Here is a 20899-nt window from a genome sequence, read left to right on the forward strand (position 1 = left end):
AACCTGTGATTTCAGTCTGTGAAAGGTGCTGACATCAGTGTTGCTGACAAAGCAATCTAACCTCCCTCCCCCCTTTTTTCTTCTCCTTTTTGTATTTGTACAGGGTGACATCCAGCAGCTGCTGATAGTGGCAGACCCCAGGGCAGCCTATGACTACTGTGAACACTACAGCCCCGACTGTGAAACTCCCAACCACCATGACACCCCCCAGGCTCAAGAACCCGAGGATGAGGTCTGTCTCTGGAAAGAGAAATAAGGCATGCAAAGCAGAATGCATTGAAGAGTAGGGACCAGAAAGAATGTGTGGTTCTCCAGAGGGAGGGGAGGACGGGGAGCTGAGAGAGACGAGGGGGAGGTAGACAGAGTGTTGAAGTCAGCCTCCAGACTTGAATGAAACAGAACAGAAGACAAAGGTGTATAAAATAATGACCAGTGACTACATTAAAAATGAAAAAGTCTGATTTGGCCCAATAATATTTAAAGGGTGTTTTTCTCATGCAGGCTGAAAAATGTTTTAAGACCTTCACATTTTTACTTTTCGACAAACCTCTGACACTGGTTTGTAGGGCGTTTATGGTACTATGAGTCTCTTTAAAACACTTTCACACAGTAGCCAGAACGGAGTTCATTCAATCATTCATTCAGATTATTGGCGCTCCGTCCTTCTCAGAGTCGTGGGAGGGCTTGAGCCAATCCCAGCAGTCTTTTGGTGAGGGCGGAGTGGACTGTGGACAGTCCAATGGTCCGTTACAGAGTCACAGGTGGAGACAAAAACAAATCACAATTCACACTGGTGAACTGGGAATCTTTTTGCAAAGTAAACCTAAAGTAGTGTAGATGGTGGGTTGTAGGTTTCAATCCCACACTGAGTAGGTCATATACCACTCTCAGGAAGATGGACACAACCTGGAGTATAGAGAACGTTGGTTGTCATCAGGACTAGAAAGCACCATAACTTCACCATTAACTTTAACCAGAGATCTACTGGTAAGAAAGGCAGGAATTTAACAAAGTTGTGTGAATTTGGATGACGAATTTAAAATTTAACAAAGTTGTGTGAATTTGGATTATGAATTTTTCTACTGGTAAGAAAGGCAGGAATTTAAGTTGTGTGAATTTGGATTACGAATTTAAAAAAAAAGTTGATCGCTGTAGAAAAAAGAGAAAAGAAATAACTACACAGCGTGAAGCCTGGGATTTGGAAAAATACACCCATCCCATAAATAATGGTTTGACAGCTAGAACTAGAATCAGATCAATTTTCCCTGGATCAAGCCAGCCAATATTTGTTGTGCCAGAAATACAGGAAACGGTACAAGAACAGTTTTTGTTTCATTCCAAAAATGTTTTCAGAAAATCCAGGCAGAAATTCTCCAGAAAAAGCAAACTGCCTTTGCTTTCTTTCCTTTTTTAAAAACGAATTTCTTTGAGTATTATATTAGTACAAAGTATTATGCACAAATATTGCATTCAGTTCAAAATCTAAATTTAAATATTTATTTATGTATTTCTTAAATGTCTCTCAAACCCCTGAATTCAAACTCAACCTTTTTATCAATACCTTTTGGTTATTTGTGACTTTGAGCCCATGCTGCGTTCCCTTTCACCAAATGACTGGTGAGCTCACACTGGAAACTTTTCCCCTTTCCCAGCCACAGAGTCTAAGCCCACTTCTGAGTGGCCCTGTGATTTATTACACTAACGAGTTCAGCAGCCTCTGCCCAGACTCCCAGGGAAATTCAAGCTTTTCCTTCCCCAGCAAGCATTCCAGTACCTGGAAAAGTAGACTTTAGGTCCTTGGTTTAGGAGAGAAAATCAGGAGCTTCTACTTCAATTTGAAAAAGTTAGCTGAAAGGTTTGTATCATGTCCTGGAGGGTGGGGGCCAGGGGAGTGTAAAAAGCTTCATTAACACTTGTTACTCTTTGGGGCCAAAACAAGATTTCCTGGTCGTCAGTAAAGAGCAGGAAGTTTTGCCCAGAAAATATTGTACATTTGGGTAACTTAATGACCAAAGTTTTTCCCACTTTACACTTTTATAGACTGAAAAGTTAAAATCACTGACTGTAGTAACAAATCACTACAGCAGAGGTGTATTGTTGTGACACTGAGTTCATTTAAGTTTTTTCTCAGGAAGTCTAAAGGTCTCCGTTTGTTTGTTTTTTTAGTAGTGTATCTGAAGTTTCCTTCAGATACACAAACTGTATCAGTTTGTGTATCTGAAGTTTCCTTCAGATACACAAACTGTATCAGTTTGTGTAAAGCTCGTCCCCAAACTGAGGCTTTGGGCTCAGTCTTAGGACGAGCTCTGACCTTTAGCCCACTGGCTGAGCAGCCGCCGATACCGTGTCTGCGGCTGTGGTAAAAAGCGGAAGTGAGATGAAGCAAGAGAAAGAAAAGCAAGAGGCCATTGAGGGAGCTTCAGTATTTATGCCTTTTAGCCAGACCTGCGGTGAAGATCTTCAGCTTCGCCAAGTACTTCAAAGAAATAAATCTTTTTCTCCACTTTCTGAACCGCCTCTCTGTTTCCCCCCTGAGTCGGTGGAGCGACGTTGGCCAGGGCTTCTCTCTTGAATGACCCTTCTTCGGTCTCGACGTATGAAATGAAGCCAGACCAGCGTTGCAGCTGGCTGTGGATATTGTATTATTTTTATGAGCGCAGACCGTGTCCAGGGACTAATATTTATCTCTGAACTGATAGAGCATTGCATACGAGCGGAGCAGCTGCTCTGTTAAGTTAATCTACCTCGACCAAGTTTTGACAGTGATAGGAGAGCAAATGGTGGAGTTTCACTGACAAAAGTCTTCAGTGGTTACATATTAAAATGACATAATATTCCTTGGGCTGCAGTCAGGCCACCAAGGCCAACTGATCCTGACTGTTGAAAATAACTAAAAAAAAAAAATATTTCCCCATTTGCTCCAGGACTGATTTGTTGATATTGGTGTTTGTTATGATTCATTATGCAGCTAAAACAAAGGGAGAATTGGCCCAAGCTTAGCATTAAATGTGAAAGCACATGGCCTGCTTTGCTAAATGCCACATGTTGACACCCGCAAGGGCAAAACAGTTGTGTTGTACCACTGTTACAGGACTCTTGTTGTAATTCAGGGGCTCAGAGATGTGCACTAGTCTGCAGTTTCCTTTATTTCTGACTCATCTGGGTCTGAAGCCACAACAATGACATTGACTCTCACTGTCCATCTGTCTCATTTCTGTCAAACTCTATCAGAAAAGTAAAACAATGCTGTCCATCTGTCTCATTTCTGTCAAACTGTATCAGAAAAGTAAAACAATGCTGCTCCTCCCCAATGTAAACGTGATGACGTTGCACGCAACGCCAACTTCTGTTCACAATATGACACTTGCGTTTCCGTTTCCTCCGAAACCTTCCCCAGTCTGCCCCACTTTGAATACATTATGAGGTCACATTTATAATTATTTGTGTGTTAGTGTGGCTTGCAAAAGTTACACACCCAAAGCCACTGAGGTTAATAAATGTATGAGAGATATGAAAGCATTTAATAAATTGACGTTCACATTTAAAAGGTTTAAAGTCCTGCTTCCATGTTTTCAATAAACTTTTTTTTAGTGTGCAGTAAATCGTAGGCATCAGGTCAGAAGAGGAATCAGGGATAAATTATGGTCCTTGATAGTGTTTATAAGTAAACATGAAATGAAGTGAAATGTATTTTCTACATTTATGTCATGTAAATTTCAGTCCTGCCACTCAACTGACTGTCTCCACTGTTTGTCCTCACAGTACACTAATTATGAATATGGAGAATTCTACGACTACAGCGAGGGAACGTTAACCACGGATCCTCCCCCAGTTGAAGACGCCAAGACAGAGGTAACACTCTAACCATGTCATTTTTACAGCTCTTACCAACGTGCTGTAAACAATGGCATCATCGTTTCATCCTGTTTGTCCTTGTCCTTCCCTCAGTTTACTGCAGAAATGAAAATAAATAAATCCACCTCAGTTCCTTAATGAGTTCTGCCCCTTTTGTCTGCACAGGTCAAAGTGAGTGAGGACTATTATCCTGCAGAGTATGACTACACCACAGTGGACGGAAGCCAACCAGAGACTCCCACTGATAAGGTAGGACAAGGACAGGTAATCAATCCAGAGTCTTTGATTTTAGAGTCTGCAATAAAATATCTGAATCCAAATCCAAACAGAAATCTGCTTTAAAACTTTATTTTCATCTAAAGTTGGTAGCTGCACAGATGTTTATTGCCATGGTGAAATACAGCCGGTGGGCAGCAAATATCTGTGTGGCTTAATATTTAAAATTCAGATTCCAAATCTCATTCCACTGCTGAATTTACACAACAAAGTGTCAGCTTTAACCAGCGTGTGTCCGGTGACTAAGGCAGGAAAGACTTGACATCTGTGGGCTGTGACCAGTGGAAAATCAGTAGACAGACACAACTCTGGTGTTCCTGCTCTTTCTATCCACCGATGCTCTCAGTTCGTCCGCGCCAGACCGTTTCAACGTAATCAGAAAAATAGGAGTGTTGAGCTGGAAGTGCTCAGCTGTGTGCTCCACTGGCCAAATGTCTGCAGATTACATTGTGATATAACATAAGATGAAAAACACAGCGTCTCCGCAGCTGGAGGGCTGTTTTGGAAGGTATTTGTTTTTTTGTGAGATTTCTTGGCAGATTTGTCTGATTAGTGTTGATGCAATGGAAACGCTTTCAGACATGGCACAAGTACAATAATGGTGATATAATGTGAATCATTTGTCATGTGTGCTGTTGATCACTGCTGTGTGTAAGGGTGATGTTTAAGTCAGTGCTGGTCTGGGTCAGCAGGTTGGTTAGTGCTGTGAATTAATCAGGAATAATCACAATTAATTGGAATACATTTAATTTCTGTAAATATGACAAAGAAACAGCAGGTAGATGTATGTACTGTATGTGTCACTAATCTAAATGTTGAACTTATTAGGATGGGAAAAATGTCAAGAAAATATACTTTATCACAATGAATCATAGAGTAGATTTTAGTCATTACTGTGATGGAAGCTTTAAGAACACAATAATATTTATTAGTCTGCAGTCCTAGACAATCCATTTGGCATTTGTGTCCGTCAGTCAGTCACAGATTAAAAAAACAGAGGAATAAAATATGTGGCACAAAGATAATAAAGATGAATGAACAGGTTTATTTTATAGTTTGACTCATCCGTTCAAACTTAGATCAAATCTCAAAAGTTGCCCATCTTCATTTATATGTAGACCATGACTGCCTTCACCAGTATGATATGGATGAATTGAACAGTTGATGTCCAAAGATCGAAGAATCGCCGAGCTAAAAAAAACAAAATACATCATGTCATTACATGGATAATTTCACTAACCAGTTCTCCATATGCCTTCTGTTCTTGACAACCTCTGACCATCACTGCATTCCTCGGACGAATCCCAGACCTACGATGGTGAAATAGTGGATGATTACATCACCGGAGTGGAACAGGTTGGAGCGGAGCCCACGGTAGCTGTGGAAACCGCTCACGCAGTGGACAACCAGGACAAAGTGGACCCTGCTACTGACGACTATAAATTTATGGAGTATGAAATCAAGGAAAATGACAACACCTACCACAAGGAGGTTGTGAAGAAGCTGTACGACTACGAAGAATACGAGGATTACGGCCCCACAGACGCCATGCCAACTTCTGCAGTGTATGAGGAGGAGTTTGGTCCCGGTGTTCCTGCAGAGACTGACTTTAAAGAGAGCAACGTAAGTGGTATGGATGAGTTAAAAATGGTTGTGCTGAGGACTGGGTTAAAGGTCAGGGACCAGGGGAGTGGAGATGGATCACGATGCCTGTGTTAGTGTTTTTTTTCTCCACACTTTCACTAGAAACAAATAAACAAAAGAGGCGAGATGTCGACCTTTATGACAGAACAGACACACAACCTGTAACCTCTTGACCCCCGTGACCCCTGTTGTTTATCAAAGAAATGCCTTTCTGGGTTGTCACACACAGTCTGGACTTGGTTGACTATTTTAAAAAGTCTCATTGAATGCAGTTTTAATCACTTCCATATCAGTAACCACTAAAGTATTTGCCCAGTCCGTGTCTGCCTCGGCTTGCTTCCAGTCCATTTCCTTGAATCAGGATCCAGATTCTCAGGGACAGGAAGTGACATGGAGCTTGGCTGAGTGTTAGTTGGAGATCTGTCTGCTTTCAGTCTCTGTTTGTGTCTCTATTAATGTCTTTATTTGCGCTCACAGCTTGACAATCTGAGAAACCACAAATAAATATTCATCAGCTTTTTCTTTAAAAACAGCTGCATCTTCAGACTTATTTGCACAATCCAGGGTCGGGTTTCAAACCCACAGCTTCAGGTGGTTTTTAAATTCCACATTTGTGAAGTCATTGTATGGATAGTGTCAGCTAATGACCTTTAGATCTGTGCACAGTTGGGTTCTGTTTGTGCAGTCTTTGCCAGTTTAATAAGTAGGCGCTAAAGCAAAGGCTTCTTTCATAGCAGCTTTTTGATGCAACCTTGATGAAAAGAAGGAGACGACCAGGGCGTCAGACGGGGACATCTGTTGAGCATTGGTTTCACATTTTCCATTTTTGGCTGTAAAAGCAGTGCATTTAGAACATTTGGCTGTGAAAAACTTGGCTGTGAAAAGGTTCGGTCTGTTAATGTGTAAGGCGCTGACCTGGTCTGTCCTGTGTCTGTAGGTGGGCGGCGGCCAGAGTTACCTGGGGGAGAAAGGAGAAAAGGGTGAACCTGCCGTCTTTGAGCCTGTAAGTAAAGCAGAGTGTTGACGACCACGTCATTAAACACAACATTTTCCACAGTCACATTCAGAAGAAATTAAATTGTGTGGGTGTGTGAATACGCTTATTATTTATTTAGCCTACAGCTGCAGCTATAGTGTGCTGTACATTTTTGTATTTGAACTACAGTAACATTTGTTTATCCCATAATATTTACTGCGTTAAATGCCATCAGATTAACATTATTTACTACAACAGTGTTTGACGTTTCATTTATTCATTTTCTACAAAGTGTTTTTTTCTTTTCTACCACTTTTGTTTCTTTTTCCATATTTGTTTCTTTCTTTTTTCATTTATTTTTTTATTTTCCTGTACCCTTCATAAATACTAATATATCTCAAAACAGAGGCTATAAAATAGGTCATTTGGAAAAAACCTTTTTTTCATCCACATTTATGAGGGACACATCTATGGAATTTATACATTTATAAAAGAAATACAGACTGGACGACTTAGTCAGGTAGAGTTAAATTTTCGCCACGTGAATCACCCACGTGCGGCCAGCTACTAGATGTCAGTATAATATAATCTGACCCCCTGTTGGATGGTAGGGGCAACAGTGGCCCCTGGGCTCATTTGAGTTTGAGACCCAGATCTGAAGAGTCCATCCTCCCCCACACTCCTTCAGTATATTAAATATAACTTCAAAGTGCGGTTCATCTGCTGTATCTCTACATAAATCTCCCGGTCTTCCCGCTGTCTTGGCAAATCAGGTGGACGTCATATTTTAAATTTAGCAATGTCTTTTTTCATTAGCCAAGACTTTTCCAACTGCTGCACTCTGGCACTTACACACCTGCAAAAGTCTGCGGCGGGTTTTTAAAGTTGTGAATTTTTTAAAAAAATCTTTTAAATCCTTTTAATTTCAACTGACAGTATTAGTAGTACGAGACAAAGTGCTACTGTGATAAAGTGAACGGATGCAGCTTTAATATCGACTAAAAAAGAAGCTGCTGTCAGTTTTTCTACTTTCTCACCTTTTTGCCTTGCAGGCTTTCATTCAAACCACAGATCACAAACACATTGTGGAACAAAGTAGGTCAGTTGTTGCCCAACTTTTTTTTACTCAGCCGTTGTGGACCCCAGACGCATTGGCAGCTTTAGCTTCAAAACTAAAATCTAACTTTTCAACTTTTAAAGCTGTGATCCCATCATTTCTTTTCATTAAACAGCGGACTTTGACTACAATTCAGTGCTATAATGGGATAGGTAACATAAATCATGCCCCTATGTTTGAGACCATCGATGAAGACAAAGATAATAGTTGGTCGCTTTCCAATTCCAGTCACTTTAAACCTGATGCACTGCATCTGAGACTGTTCACTGCTGCCTATGGATTCAAAGGCTGCCCTGTAAGGCTACTGTATTCACTTTCTTCTTTTTTTTTCAGGGTATGCTTATAGAAGGAGCCCAAGGAGCCCCTGGCCAAGCAGTGAGTATCACATTCTCCTATACTCCTGTCTGCCTTTCACAGATGGAGAACAGCTAAAGAGGGAAAACATGTCTTTATGTTAAGAGAGTGTCAGTCCTGATCGCCAGTGAAGCTTGAGCTTAGAAATACAGTCAAAATGTGTGTGTGTAAGAGAGAGAGAGACAGACAAACAGAGAGAGAGAGACAGACAGAAGAAATAGGAGATATTTTATTTTCAGACTTATTTCTTTTTGAACCCATCTTCTCCTTAGTCTTTCTTGGCCGGCACATGTGAAATATTGGTTAGCCTGCATGTGGTGGGAACGCTGGTTAGCAGCACTTTAGGATATAATATGCTACGTGTCTAAGTCTGTCTTTCTGTGTGTGGTTTCAGGGTCTTCCTGGGAGCCCAGGATTGCAGGGTCCCCCAGGTTCTCCTGGAGACCACGGTGAAAGAGTAAGTGAAGGCCGGCTGCTTCTCACACCTTAATTACACATAGTCATTAGTAGCAGCTTTCCCCTCGTTAATTCCATTGATTAGAAATCCCAAATTGCATTATGATAAATATAAATAATAAAGTAAAAATAAAACCCAGATTTCAAAAATTCAATTTCATATCAAATACGCAAAACTTTAATTGTGGAGTAATAAGCAAAAGATAAGAAAACATTCATTTCCTGGTGTTAATTTAGTAGAAAAATCAAGGATTAAAAAAACATCCTTCGATTGGTTTTCCTGCTGGTTGTTTTTTAGCTACATACATATCACCACACATTTGATCATATTAACATTAGGCCTCATAGAATACTGCTGACCTATGAGTAATTATGGGTTTGGACAAATGAACAGAATAGCTAAAGAGAGATTTTAGATGGAAGAAGTCTGAAGTACTGAGAAGCAGTCTCCAGTTCTGTAGAATTTCATTATTTTTGATTGATTTGATGACACAGACTAATTGCGTGTCTCCTCCAGAAAATCTGCTTCTCAGCATTTTTTTTTCCTCCCCAAATTAGCCCCAGATCTCATTGACACCACCCTGTGGGCTGTAATCCATTTGGTGTACTGTATATGACCAGCAGGTTGTGTTTTTTTATACGAAGGCTTTTTGTCTCTCAGTGTCAGCGTGATCAACAATGTTTCATTGGTCCAACAGCCCCCCCATCCCCTTTCCTTTTACTTCCATGAGAGACAGTCTCACTGAGGTCTGACGTGGTTATTAACAAGTGACTCTTTTCTGTAGTCTCGCGGTTTTCCGTTACGCAGTATCCCTCTGGTCTGGACGTTTGATCGGCTCATTTCACTCACGGTCGCCACCCCTGCTGTGCTTTCCACCAAAGTGCCATTTTCCCAGATATGTAGGCTCCCAATTATTCTAGATGCCGCTCTGCATACTGTAACAGCAACGGGGAGAAGAATATTTACTACCTCTGGGAAGAGGCAGACGAACACACATGGTATCAATTTGAAGCGTCAGTCTGAGATTGGAGCAGATGACAAGACTAGCTGAAGTAGAGTCTGGATTCTCTGAAACCACTGAGGTTGATAAAGCCTGAAGTCAAATCTAATAATATCATATTTCACCTTTCTGCTGTGGTTGTTAAAATATGGAAACTTTCCTGAAAGTAAAACTCACTAAAATCCTGAGAGAAAAAAATAGCTTAATCTTTGATTATTGTTATTGATTGATTTCTTTTACAAAAATAAAAATGTAGTTTTTAGACAATAACATCTAATAACACACGGCAAAAGAAGGAACAAATAAAAAAAATATATATATATAAACTCAACAAAAGAAATTTCCGAACACAATCTTAATTTAAGTCTAAACACGTCAGCAAACACTGTTTCCATCATATAATTATTTTGGAAAACTGCAGGATGAATTTCGTCATGAAACTTTTTGACCAACCATTGCACAATTGAACTTTGGTGGAAAACTATTTTCTGAGTAATACTTTCTAAGTGAAAGTACCAGGATCTCTCTTGACGTTCCAGTCTGACTCTGTCAGTTGTCATTTAGTCCAGATGTAAATTCCAGGTCTTCAGTCCAGATCTGTGTCCTTTTGAAAATGTCTGACACGTCACGGCGAGGAAAATCTGACCGTTTACTAGTCTTTTCTGCAACTGGAAAACTGAAACAGCTGATACACGGAAGTTTCATGACTATTTCAAAGTATCAGCAGTAAAAGATACAGTGGATATAAAGTCAGATACATTTTGCAGTCATTAACTCAACAATTAAGTCACTGATAATTCTTTCGTTTTCAATTGGGCTTTGAAATAACGGCATTGGCATTTTTCCTCCACATGCTTTTCAATTCAAATCAAATAATTCTGGTTATTTTCTACTGTTATGTATCAATAATGAATATATTGATACGATTACTATATATTTATTATATTCCTTTGTTTATACATTGTTTTTCTGACCCTTTTCTTTTAATAATCTGAGGAAAGGACAAAACCAGCCTGGTATCGTATGAGGAAACGCACGCCTACTTCATCAACTCCCCCTGATGATTTGTTGTCTCTCTGCTGTACAGACTCATCCGAATACTGAACACATATAACACTAAAAAATACTCTGTAAACTTCTCTCTCCCTTTCGCTCTCCAGGGTCCTCCAGGGCGTCCTGGTATTCCAGGTTCTGATGGTGTCCCTGGTCCTCCAGGTACCATTCTGATGCTTCCTGTAAGTCCACCGCTTCCCACACATTCAACGGCCTGCCTGTTGTGTGTGTTTTTTTACATACTGTACATGTTAAATCCAGACCACCAGTGTGTGTTTGTGTGCATGTGTGTGTGTGTGTGTGTTATCCTCACAACATCAGCAGCAGCCCAGAAGATCATGGGCCTGTTTTCTTTGGGTTACAAATCACTTACATTGTAAATGTCAGCAAGTGCAATGGAGTGGAACCAGTGACTACTGAGGCTTTAAAGGCCAGGTGATACAGTGTGTGTGTGTGTGTGTGTGTGTTGAAACATAACTTTACGATTTTAACAAAACTCAGCACATATTTGAAAACAGTCACCAGGGGAGCTCATTGGTTTATACAGACAAGGCACTTGGTTTGTTATTGTGTTTTATTCACGTCCTTCTTTCTTTTCTACTTCTACCTACCTCCTCTTCTTCATCTTGTTTTTTTCTCTTTTTTCTTATTTTGTCTTCTTCTAATTTTCCTCCTCCTTCTTCTTCTTCTTCCTCTTCTTCTTTTTCTTCTTCTTCTTCTTCTTCTCAAACATGTAATAGTTCCGAGCAGGTGGAGAGTCCCACAAAGGCCCTGTGGTTTCTGCACAGGAAGCTCAGGCTCAGGCCATCCTCTCTCAGGCCAGGGTAAGTAGTATTTTTCCCCCTAATGATTTCTATTTAAATTAAAAATTATTGTCTGGTGCAAATAAGCTCTTCCCGTGTGAACCACAGTTGGCTATGAGAGGTCCACCCGGACCACAGGGCATGATGGGAAGATCTGGTCCTGTGGTATGTATGTTTTTTTACTTCTATCCCTGGTTTTGGAAACATTCACTGATTAGGAAGAAACACAGTTTCTGATTTGAACGATTGACACTTCATTGTTTGTTTCAACATCCACTCTACTGCTGTCATCATTTTTATAACAGGTGAAGTCTTTCCCTCGCCTTAGGGTTGTTTTTCCACACATACAGAATCACCTTATCACATTATTCTGCTATTGGTGAAATGTTGTAGTGTGTATTGACTGTACATGTGCACATACTGTTCATTATCAATAATATTGTGTTATAAATTCCTGAGTTTGTGCTTCTGTTGTGGACAGGGAGGTCCTGGTGCTCCTGGACTTAAAGGTGACAGCGGTGATTCTGGACCACAGGTAAAAGAAAAACCTGGTTGTTATGGTGATTTAATTATTAATATTCATTGAATTATTCTAGAGCTACACAGTTTAGCTGATCTCAAATCCTTGCTTACCTATCCTCTGTGCAATGACTCCTCCTTTCCCACCCCCTCACTTTTTATGACTGGTGTTTTCTATCCAATCATCTTAGGGACCCAGAGGTCTTCAAGGTCCATCGGGACCTCCAGGAAAGCTAGGGAAGCGGGTAAATACCTTCCTTTTCCCCCCTGCCTAATTGAATTCATTGATTAATCTCCTTCAGCGTTTGGTTCTTGAAATGGACAATCAATTTAAGCCCTTTCTCCAAATCCAAGAGTCAAGGTTACCGTGCCCAAGGAGTGGAGCCTGTGTAGTCTCAAACGTGGCCGCGTTTCAAAATCATTCAGCTGCACTTGATTTTGTGTCTCTGTCTTGTGCAAATTTCATGTTTATTCAATAACCAACGAGTTAAAGGAATGATCTCCTCTCTTTGTTTGTTGTGCACAACCTTTCAAGGTAATTGAATATTTTCTACACGTTACCATGTAGCATGACAGGATATTTCTGTGTCTCTCAGGGTCGTAATGGCGCCGATGGAGCTCGAGGTTTGCCAGGAGAGGCAGGGAATAAGGTGAACCCATAAAAATGATATGCTGCCTCTGGACTACTTTTTCTTTTCATTTATTTATTTATTTCCACTCACTGTGCTGTAAAAGGAGGCACCTGTGTCATTGAGTAATCCTTGGTTACTGTGCTTCTTAAGGGGGATCGAGGCTTCGACGGTCTCCCAGGTCTTCCTGGAGAAAAGGGACACAGAGTGAGTAAAAACAAGGACACTTATGGAACCACATGACTGTCTCCTAACAGGACTTAATCCTTCTGTTAAATCCTCATTGAGGACAATGACTCCTGTCCTGCACCCTGGTTGAACAGTGGCATCATTTCTGATGGCTCTTCTTTACACTGCAGCATTGAAGGACACTGATTCTAGGGGCGTTAGAGTTTTTTAGATGCCTGATCCCAGTCAAAGGTTGTTGGTGGGTTCCACTCCAGCCTTCAGGCGGCCCTGACCTGGAGGCAAATGAGGATCGCTGGTGTTTGTGGAATTTGGGCTAAAAAGGGAGAGGACAGAGAGATCACAGAGTGGGATTTCCAGACAGCCTTTAATGCCTTATCCTATACTGAGTAATTACAGGGCCACCAAAGTCAGCCCAGTACTTATAGCGCATTATAAATAGCAGAAACTATATAGGTCTATGCCAAATGTTGAGTCCAAATTTAGTGTAAATTAAAGGCAGTTTTTTTTTTACCCCTGTGGATTTTTTAAGTATATTCTCCAAGGGTTATCTGAAGTGTTGACCTTTTCCTCGCTTTATCCAAAAACTTCAAGAACTGCGTCGACTCCTTTTCAGATCACATGTCATTTTCTCTGTTGATTATTTCTCTCTGCTCACTTATCTCTAGGGAGAGCTGGGTTCTACAGGTCCTCCAGGTCCTCCAGGAGAGGACGGCCCTAGAGTGAGTAGAATCTCGGCCGCCCTACCTCTTTGTTTTGTGCTTGATAAATTCTCATTTCATACATTTTTCCTTTTCCATTGTCAGGGTGAAGATGGCCAGGTTGGACAGAGAGGTGTGGCTGGAGAGAGTGTAAGTGGCTGTATCAGCTGATCATCATCACCACAGTGTGCTGACACTGACGCTTCACTTCTATCTTCGCTCTACATTGTTTCCCCACAACATTCATTCAGGCCATTATTTCATTACAAAGCCTCGCCCTTCTCTGCTCCTTCAGCTCTATCAACATTCCTGTCTGCAAACACCATTGCAGTCATTTACCCAGTTTGGAATAGGCTTTTTAAAAAATAGCATTAAAGGGGAATCAAGGAAGTGACTCTGGCTGCTCGTGAGAAACTCACACACTCGCACTATTCGCTCCAAATGGACCGAAGCTAAATGGACTGATGTAATAAGTTAAAGGACGTTTTTACAACGTGCTCTGTTTGATCAGAAAATAAACATAAAATAACACAGAAAAGTCATAACTATTAGTGGGACAATTCTTGCGTGACTTACAGACGTAGTTGAGTTGGTAATCGTGTGAAACCAACTCAGTAGATCAGATGGTAAATGACAGGGATGATCTAGTCTACATGCCGTTGTGTCTCTTGTTCAGGACACTGACCCTGCTGTTTTAGCAGCTTCTGGGAAAATTTCATGATTCACAAAGTGTTTAAAGGCTAATAAAACTAATAAAACACCAAAATCCAAAACCTGAAAGTCCATTTTAAATGTAGGTCATTTATAAGCAGCACTTTGCTCCCTTTGTTCCCTTATTTGCAGCTGTAGTTATCACAAATGGCCTCCGGAGGTCAGCACCTCACTGAGTCAGACTAATGACCAAAAGACTTGGCAGTACATTTAATACTCTCTGTACTGTACTTCCACTGTATTCTAAACAATATTTAAGTCAAGTGAGTGTAAATATATGAAGTATATGAAAGAGTATTTTTCTTTCATCACTAATTTACCACTTCCTGTCTTTTTTTACACAGGGACCTAGAGGTTTGCTGGGCCCCAGAGGGTCTGCTGGTACACCAGGACAGCGTGTAAGTAAACTTTACAGTAGTACTTCATTAAACTCATTCTGTGTGTTCTAAATACATTACATGGAATGATACAGGATATTTATGACTGTATTGTTTTATTAGGGTCTTCCTGGTCTCGACGGCCAAGCTGGTCCCAAAGGAAACATGGTGAGAATTCTTTATGGGGTTTTTTTGTCACTGTGTTTTATCACCAACAATCTGCAATCTGTGAAATAATTTGAATAAGTGAGGGTTAAGAGAATCACTGGTTACATGACAAAAACTGCTAATATATTGTAAAGCCATAGACCCAGCAGGACATATTAAATAAAAGTCAGTTAAATAATTATTATTAGCTTGCTATTTTTGAAAAAAAAAAGGAAAGAAATTGGTCAGTCTAGTCTAGTCAAAAATTAGTCATACTCTGTGTCTCATTCATCGTGGCCTTCACGCTTTAACTACCTGCTAAATTATCCCACCAATCTAATCCAGATTCTTAATTGTAGCCTTTTCCATTGAAGGCCCCTGTTACCAGTCCCAGCTCTGCAGCTAACCTCCTCTGACACGCTGGTGTTTAGTGTTTGTTGTTACAGCTGCAGCCGACTGCTGGAGCTCTGCTCTGTTTGTTACAGCCAGCATCTCTGCAGGGACAGCAGGAAGCAACACTAGTTGCATTTAGCCTTAGTAGTTTTAATCCACTCACACATGGTTCTGTGTCGTGGTGATGAAGTGTTTTATCGATAATCCACACCACTCGCCACAAACTGTCTTCGTCTGCTGAGCCAGAGTCTCACATTTCTCCTCAAAACAGTTCTTTTTTTGCCTGCCCTCGACACAGACTGTGTTAGGTCATTTCAGTCAGATCAACAAAGTCACCCAGAGTCCTCAGTCTGTCCAACACCTTCAAATAATGTAACAAAAGAATGGATGCACCAGAGGAGATTATCTGAGCTTTATGTGTAATTTTCTGTGATTTCCTGCACAATGTTGGCTGCGTTTCTCATGTTTGTGTAAATTGAATCAAAAGTTCAGAAAAAATTTGATTTTTTTACACTGAAAATGTGTTTGTTGAATCCTCTGATTTCTGTCTTTTTTTATTTTTTATTTTTTTTAAATACAGGGTCCACAAGGAGAGTCAGGGCCTCCTGGGCAACAGGGTCTGCCTGGTCCAAACGTACGTTTTATATTTATTTTACTTTTTTTCCCTCAAAGTCTTAGCATGTCCAAAATACTTTTTTTCCCTCAAAGTCTTAGCATATCCAAAATTGGGGGGTTTTTTTTGCCCCCTCCCCCACCCCCCAGCCTCACATCTTTTTCTTCAATTCTCCTTTTTAGCTGAATGTATTTTAGAACCATGAGAAATCACATGACTCCTGGAGCTCCTGTTTTCATAATCAAACATTTGAAGACATATTTTGTTGCTCTGTTTTCCTCCTTTATCCTTACATCCATCCTTCATTTCATAAACAGTAAAAAAAAGAACTCCCTGGACATAAATAATTACAGAATTTAAGATGTTTTTGTTTTTTCTGCCCCCTCACTCAGACAGATGTCTTTTCTGACCTGCTGTTGAAATGCAGTATCTATTCATTACCTCATTACATTGACATGTTGGTTACACTAATGAAAAAAAAATTCCATTTTAGAGTGGTCTTAATACAAATTGTCTGGTATCCAATAGTCATTGGCAGGTACCATTTTCAGGTGAACGTCATTTCCCTGGAAAATATTAGCAGGAGTCCAACCTGGTGCTACTAGAGGTTGAATAAATAACTTGTTCTTTTTCACCTGGCCTTTGGTAGCTGAAGGTGTTCCAGTGACGGAAATCAAATGTCAAAACTGTAACTGCGCTCTCTTATTATTACTTAGAGCCTCTTAAGTCATTACACATCTTTAAGGTTTGACTTCTGCAAGGTTTTCAAAGTTCCCCTTGCACAGTGGGAAACCAGTGTTCTTGGTCATTTTACCGCCTCACGAATGGATGGTTTTGGTTTCGCTGGTCTAATCACAGATCTTTTTTTACTTGTCTTTCAGGGTCTCATTGGTCCTCAAGGTCCAATTGGGCCTCCTGGTGACAAAGTAAGTACAGATGGAACCTGGTCCTTCATTCAGACTGTGCTGTAGCAGCAAATGAGTGCATTAGTCCAGACCACATAAGTGATTCTGCAGACTGACATCTGCCTGAGATATAGACCCTCACTGGCTCCTCTGCACAACACTGATGGACAAAACATCCGCAGGAGCGGTGCGTACAGATGTTTGGGTCCCTAAACCACTGTCTCTCTGTCTGTCCCTCTGTCTGTCTGTCCCTCTGTCTCTTTTTCTTTCTAGGGACCTCAAGGTAAACAAGGTTTGGCTGGCCTTGCTGGTGCTGATGGTCCTCCTGTAAGTTAATATTGACATTTTTTCAAACCAACTGAAACACACTAACACCTGACCACCTGCTCATACATGGTCTCTGTGAATGTCCCAGGGTCACCCAGGTAAAGAAGGTCCTGCCGGCGAGAAAGGAGCCACCGTATGTATTTTTTTTATTTATTTATTTTTTTGATTCATCAGCATTAACTCTATGCTGTTTGAAGAGGCATAATTTAACCAAATTGAACAAATTCAAAAACATTGACATTCTGTAAAAAAATTTAGCTTGTTTGTTACCATAAAAATAAGTTAATATAAAAGTTAATAAATTCAAAACATCCACCATTTACTGTACTGGTGACCAGAAATAACCCCTTGACCTTGACATGACCTTCATTTCTCAGGGTTTTTCTGGTCCTATTGGATCCATCGGCTATCCTGGACCTCGTGGCGTCAAAGTGAGCTTCATCTAATTCCCTCTGTCATAAATAATGAATAAATAAAAAGTTGTTTTTCTGCAGTCTTCTTCTGTCATTTATATTTCATTTTGCTTCTCCAGGGAGCTGACGGCATCAGAGGCCTTAAAGGTGGAAAAGGAGAAAAGGTAAAGAAAAAATCTTGACTTAAGTTACGGTAATTCTCCAGATAGACTAATACAGTGTTTGCTGTTTATGAAGATATTTAAACGGACAGATTAAAAAAGGATTTTTAAGATCAAATTTTTACAAGTGATTTAAATGTCTAAATGTTTGTACTAATAAAAGTATCTTTTCAAATTGATTCATCCAGTAGAACAGTGTAAGTTATAAACGTCTATGATATACATTTTCTGTAAAGTATTTTTTTAATGGTGAACTTGAACATTTACAAAAATATTGGAACCCGCATTCTCAAAACAAAACAGTAGATGTCAGCATAGTACAATACATTTTGATGGAAACTTATGTTCTGTCTTGCGAATGCTTTGCTTAAATAGCCACGAGATGTCAGCACTCCTCTTGCAAAAAGGATTCAATAGGAACATACTGTAGATAGATAGATAAACTGTGCAGAATTTCTAGGAACGCTTAAGTTTATTTTGTTGTTTTTGTCTGTAGGGGGAAGACGGATTTCCTGGCTTCAAAGGAGACATGGGCATCAAGGGTGAAAAGGTGAGTTACCATCAAACTTGTATCTAAATAAAAAATTATAAAACTTAATGTATTACACCTATACCTTCCTGTGTTTTGTCATAGGGTGAGGTTGGTTCACTAGGACCCAGAGGGGAGGACGGCCCTGAGGGCCCCAAGGGCAAATCAGGACCTGGTGGAGAAACTGGACCCATCGGTACAGCTGGAGAGAAAGTAAATAACAGCCGCAGCCTTCACACCTGCAAAAGGAGAATTCTAAATAAATATATTCCTGTGGTTCTTCTTAGTGTAGCTCTGCAGCAGTGACTTCTTTATGTTCATCAACAACATGAAACAACACACACAACCATCAGAGAGGGTGCCATTAATTACACTGTAACTGCCCTTGTCCATAAGTGCAGTGGGCTGCTACATCATTATCACGTAATAGAAATTTAACCAAGAGCAAGGAGTGAATTAAACTTTGGAGACCAGTGACGGCCCAGTGGATCTCAGTGGACACAGAAGAGCAGTCACAGCAGGACAAGCCCCAGCTCCTCTGTCCTTGCTGGACTCCTAGTACCTGCTGCTGCGGCTGCTGCTGCTGCTGCTGCTGCTGCTGCCCTCTTTGAAATTAGCTGGTGGTTAACACACTGCACCAAACAAAACACAGCCTCAGAGAAGGTGTTCTTCAGTTCTTCAAGTACAAGTATGCAAGTACACAGCCTCAGAGAAGGTGTTCTTCAGGAAGTTACCAGATCATTAGTAAGAAGTACAAGTATGCAAGCTAATGAATAATTCATATGTTATTGTGGCCAGTTTATGTCAAAATACCCAGTGTAATTATGCTAATCCTGCATGTGAGCAATGCAGGGGTTAATTATCTTTCTCATTAATTACATCCAGGTCTCCAGTATCCATGCTACACTTATTTGTTGATTTTTGTAAAAGAAATCTGTGGTTTGTCAAATATTCCAGTAAAACCCATCGATTCTCACCATCTGTAAATTGAAACAGAAATGGGTTTTCTTGGATGATAAGACTTATATTCATGATGATCACGGACTCTCTCCACTGAGACATGATAATCATTAAAAATGTTTTTAACGTCAGCGCAGGAAAAACTTTATTTGTTTCTTTTGGTAAATTTAATTTCTTTTTCTTCTTCTACAGGGAAAACTTGGAGTCCCTGGTTTGCCTGGATACCCTGGAAGACAGGGCCCTAAGGTGTGTACTGAGGAGCTCTTTAGTTGAGTTTGACATGTTTAGTTTTTTTGTGCCTGCTTGTAATTCACTTGGAAAAGAAACATTAGGCAGCTGTATGTGGAAAATCAGTGTCTTTGGTCACGGGCAGTTTAGCAGCGACTACGTCTGCACTCATCTGTGATGGTATCCTGAGGTCTTCATTCTGCACATAACCCATATGTTTGTTCTCTGCATTGATTCTGTCAGTGTTTTTTTTTTGTTCTGTTTTTGGAGCGGGCTTTTGTTTCAGTACTTACTCTAATCAAAACTGTTGTCGTGGTGCCTTTCTGAAGCTCGCTGATGGATTTGTTAATTCAATCTCATTTCCTTCGAATACGAACCAGACCGGACACCTGACCCAGGTCCAGACATGGTCGTCCGAAACAGTCTGGCAGGTTTTTGCTGACCACACTCTGCCACAACTCAATGATTCAAGAGTGTGTGGTCAGAATTGTTAGGAGCAATGTTTTCCAAATTGAGGGGCAAGGCACCTTAGGGGACAAATAGCTATTATGGGGACAACAAGGCAAAATATCATGATTCAATATTCCTTAATAGAACAGAAATACTGTCTGTTGCTGGAACAGAACGATAACTTACAGCTGGTCAATGTATGTGTTTCACATCTGTTTTTATCCATGATTAATCTAAATTGTTAATCTGGTGTTATTGGATATGCAGTGCCAACATTCTGCACGTGCATTCCATTGTGTTCAAAACGGTATTCCAATTTACATTAAAGTCTTAAATTTGGTTGAGTAATTTTTAATATAATCCACTTTTATAGACCCTTTAGCTGCCATGATGGGCCACTTGCCTCTGTTTCAACTCCATGGCATCTCTGTCCTCATGCACAGGTTCAGGGTCAAAGTCCTGGCTGGCTTGCAGCCTTTATCCTCCTCCATCAGTCTGTGCTCAGATCCTTCAACAGGCTGTGTATTTGGCTGCTGCACCCCATCAACCACTGTTAACAGCTTCTCCACGTCGTTAATTCTGGGTGCCATTTGCATTATCTGTGTGTACCGTCTTATCTCGGTGGCAAACGTCAGGCCAGCTTTTCACAGCTCCTACTTTTGTGAAACACTCAAAATAGACGGCACAGTTCGCTTTTCCCGGTGTTTTTAAAATTCAGCCCAGAGCACCTTGTTTTGTTGCCCCTGCATACCATATGAAGCAGCCTGTTGTACCTGGTATACATATGCATGTGGGCAGTAATGAACACAGTGGATGTGCACTGCATTAGATGCTGTTTTAAACACGCAGTGCATAGAGATCACTGGCTTCAGATTTTGGCAAACCTGTTGCTAATGTTGCACGAAGTGAGACTGTACAGATCAGGATGTTTTCAGCCAATGGTGAAGCCCTCTTGGTTTTTATTTGACTGGCACTATCATCTCTTTGTGAAGGCACAGCCTGTGAAAAATTGCTGATGTTTATCAAGGGCGGGCTGCAGTTTCTTTTGTCTTTTGTCTTTATACCCTCCCTCCCCTGCTCCCTCCCCTCCAGCCTTTTTAAACACAAGGGAGAAC

General features: G+C 40.6%; 1 protein-coding gene across 1 annotated transcript in view; it reads left to right on the forward strand.

Annotated features, from left to right (window-relative positions):
• The window catches only part of LOC103396492 (collagen alpha-1(XI) chain-like), an 82319-nt gene that overhangs the window by 37982 nt on the left and 23438 nt on the right, over positions 1-20899 (forward strand). The window contains exons 8-34 of the mRNA XM_017042524.2: positions 104-232; positions 3763-3852; positions 4021-4104; positions 5440-5754; positions 6713-6778; positions 8202-8243; positions 8617-8679; positions 10840-10914; positions 11473-11556; positions 11644-11700; positions 12017-12070; positions 12246-12299; positions 12651-12704; positions 12837-12890; positions 13538-13591; positions 13676-13720; positions 14626-14679; positions 14782-14826; positions 15779-15832; positions 16693-16737; positions 16990-17043; positions 17132-17176; positions 17421-17474; positions 17576-17620; positions 18114-18167; positions 18252-18359; positions 19299-19352. Of these exons, the coding sequence (XP_016898013.2) occupies positions 104-232; positions 3763-3852; positions 4021-4104; positions 5440-5754; positions 6713-6778; positions 8202-8243; positions 8617-8679; positions 10840-10914; positions 11473-11556; positions 11644-11700; positions 12017-12070; positions 12246-12299; positions 12651-12704; positions 12837-12890; positions 13538-13591; positions 13676-13720; positions 14626-14679; positions 14782-14826; positions 15779-15832; positions 16693-16737; positions 16990-17043; positions 17132-17176; positions 17421-17474; positions 17576-17620; positions 18114-18167; positions 18252-18359; positions 19299-19352 (1932 nt within the window). The remainder of the gene's footprint in view (positions 1-103; positions 233-3762; positions 3853-4020; positions 4105-5439; positions 5755-6712; positions 6779-8201; positions 8244-8616; positions 8680-10839; positions 10915-11472; positions 11557-11643; positions 11701-12016; positions 12071-12245; positions 12300-12650; positions 12705-12836; positions 12891-13537; positions 13592-13675; positions 13721-14625; positions 14680-14781; positions 14827-15778; positions 15833-16692; positions 16738-16989; positions 17044-17131; positions 17177-17420; positions 17475-17575; positions 17621-18113; positions 18168-18251; positions 18360-19298; positions 19353-20899) is intronic.

The sequence above is a fragment of the Cynoglossus semilaevis genome, chromosome 20, assembly GCF_000523025.1.
Source record: "Cynoglossus semilaevis isolate Cse_v1.0 chromosome 20, Cse_v1.0, whole genome shotgun sequence".
NCBI classification, from domain to species: Eukaryota; Metazoa; Chordata; class Actinopteri; order Pleuronectiformes; family Cynoglossidae; genus Cynoglossus; species Cynoglossus semilaevis.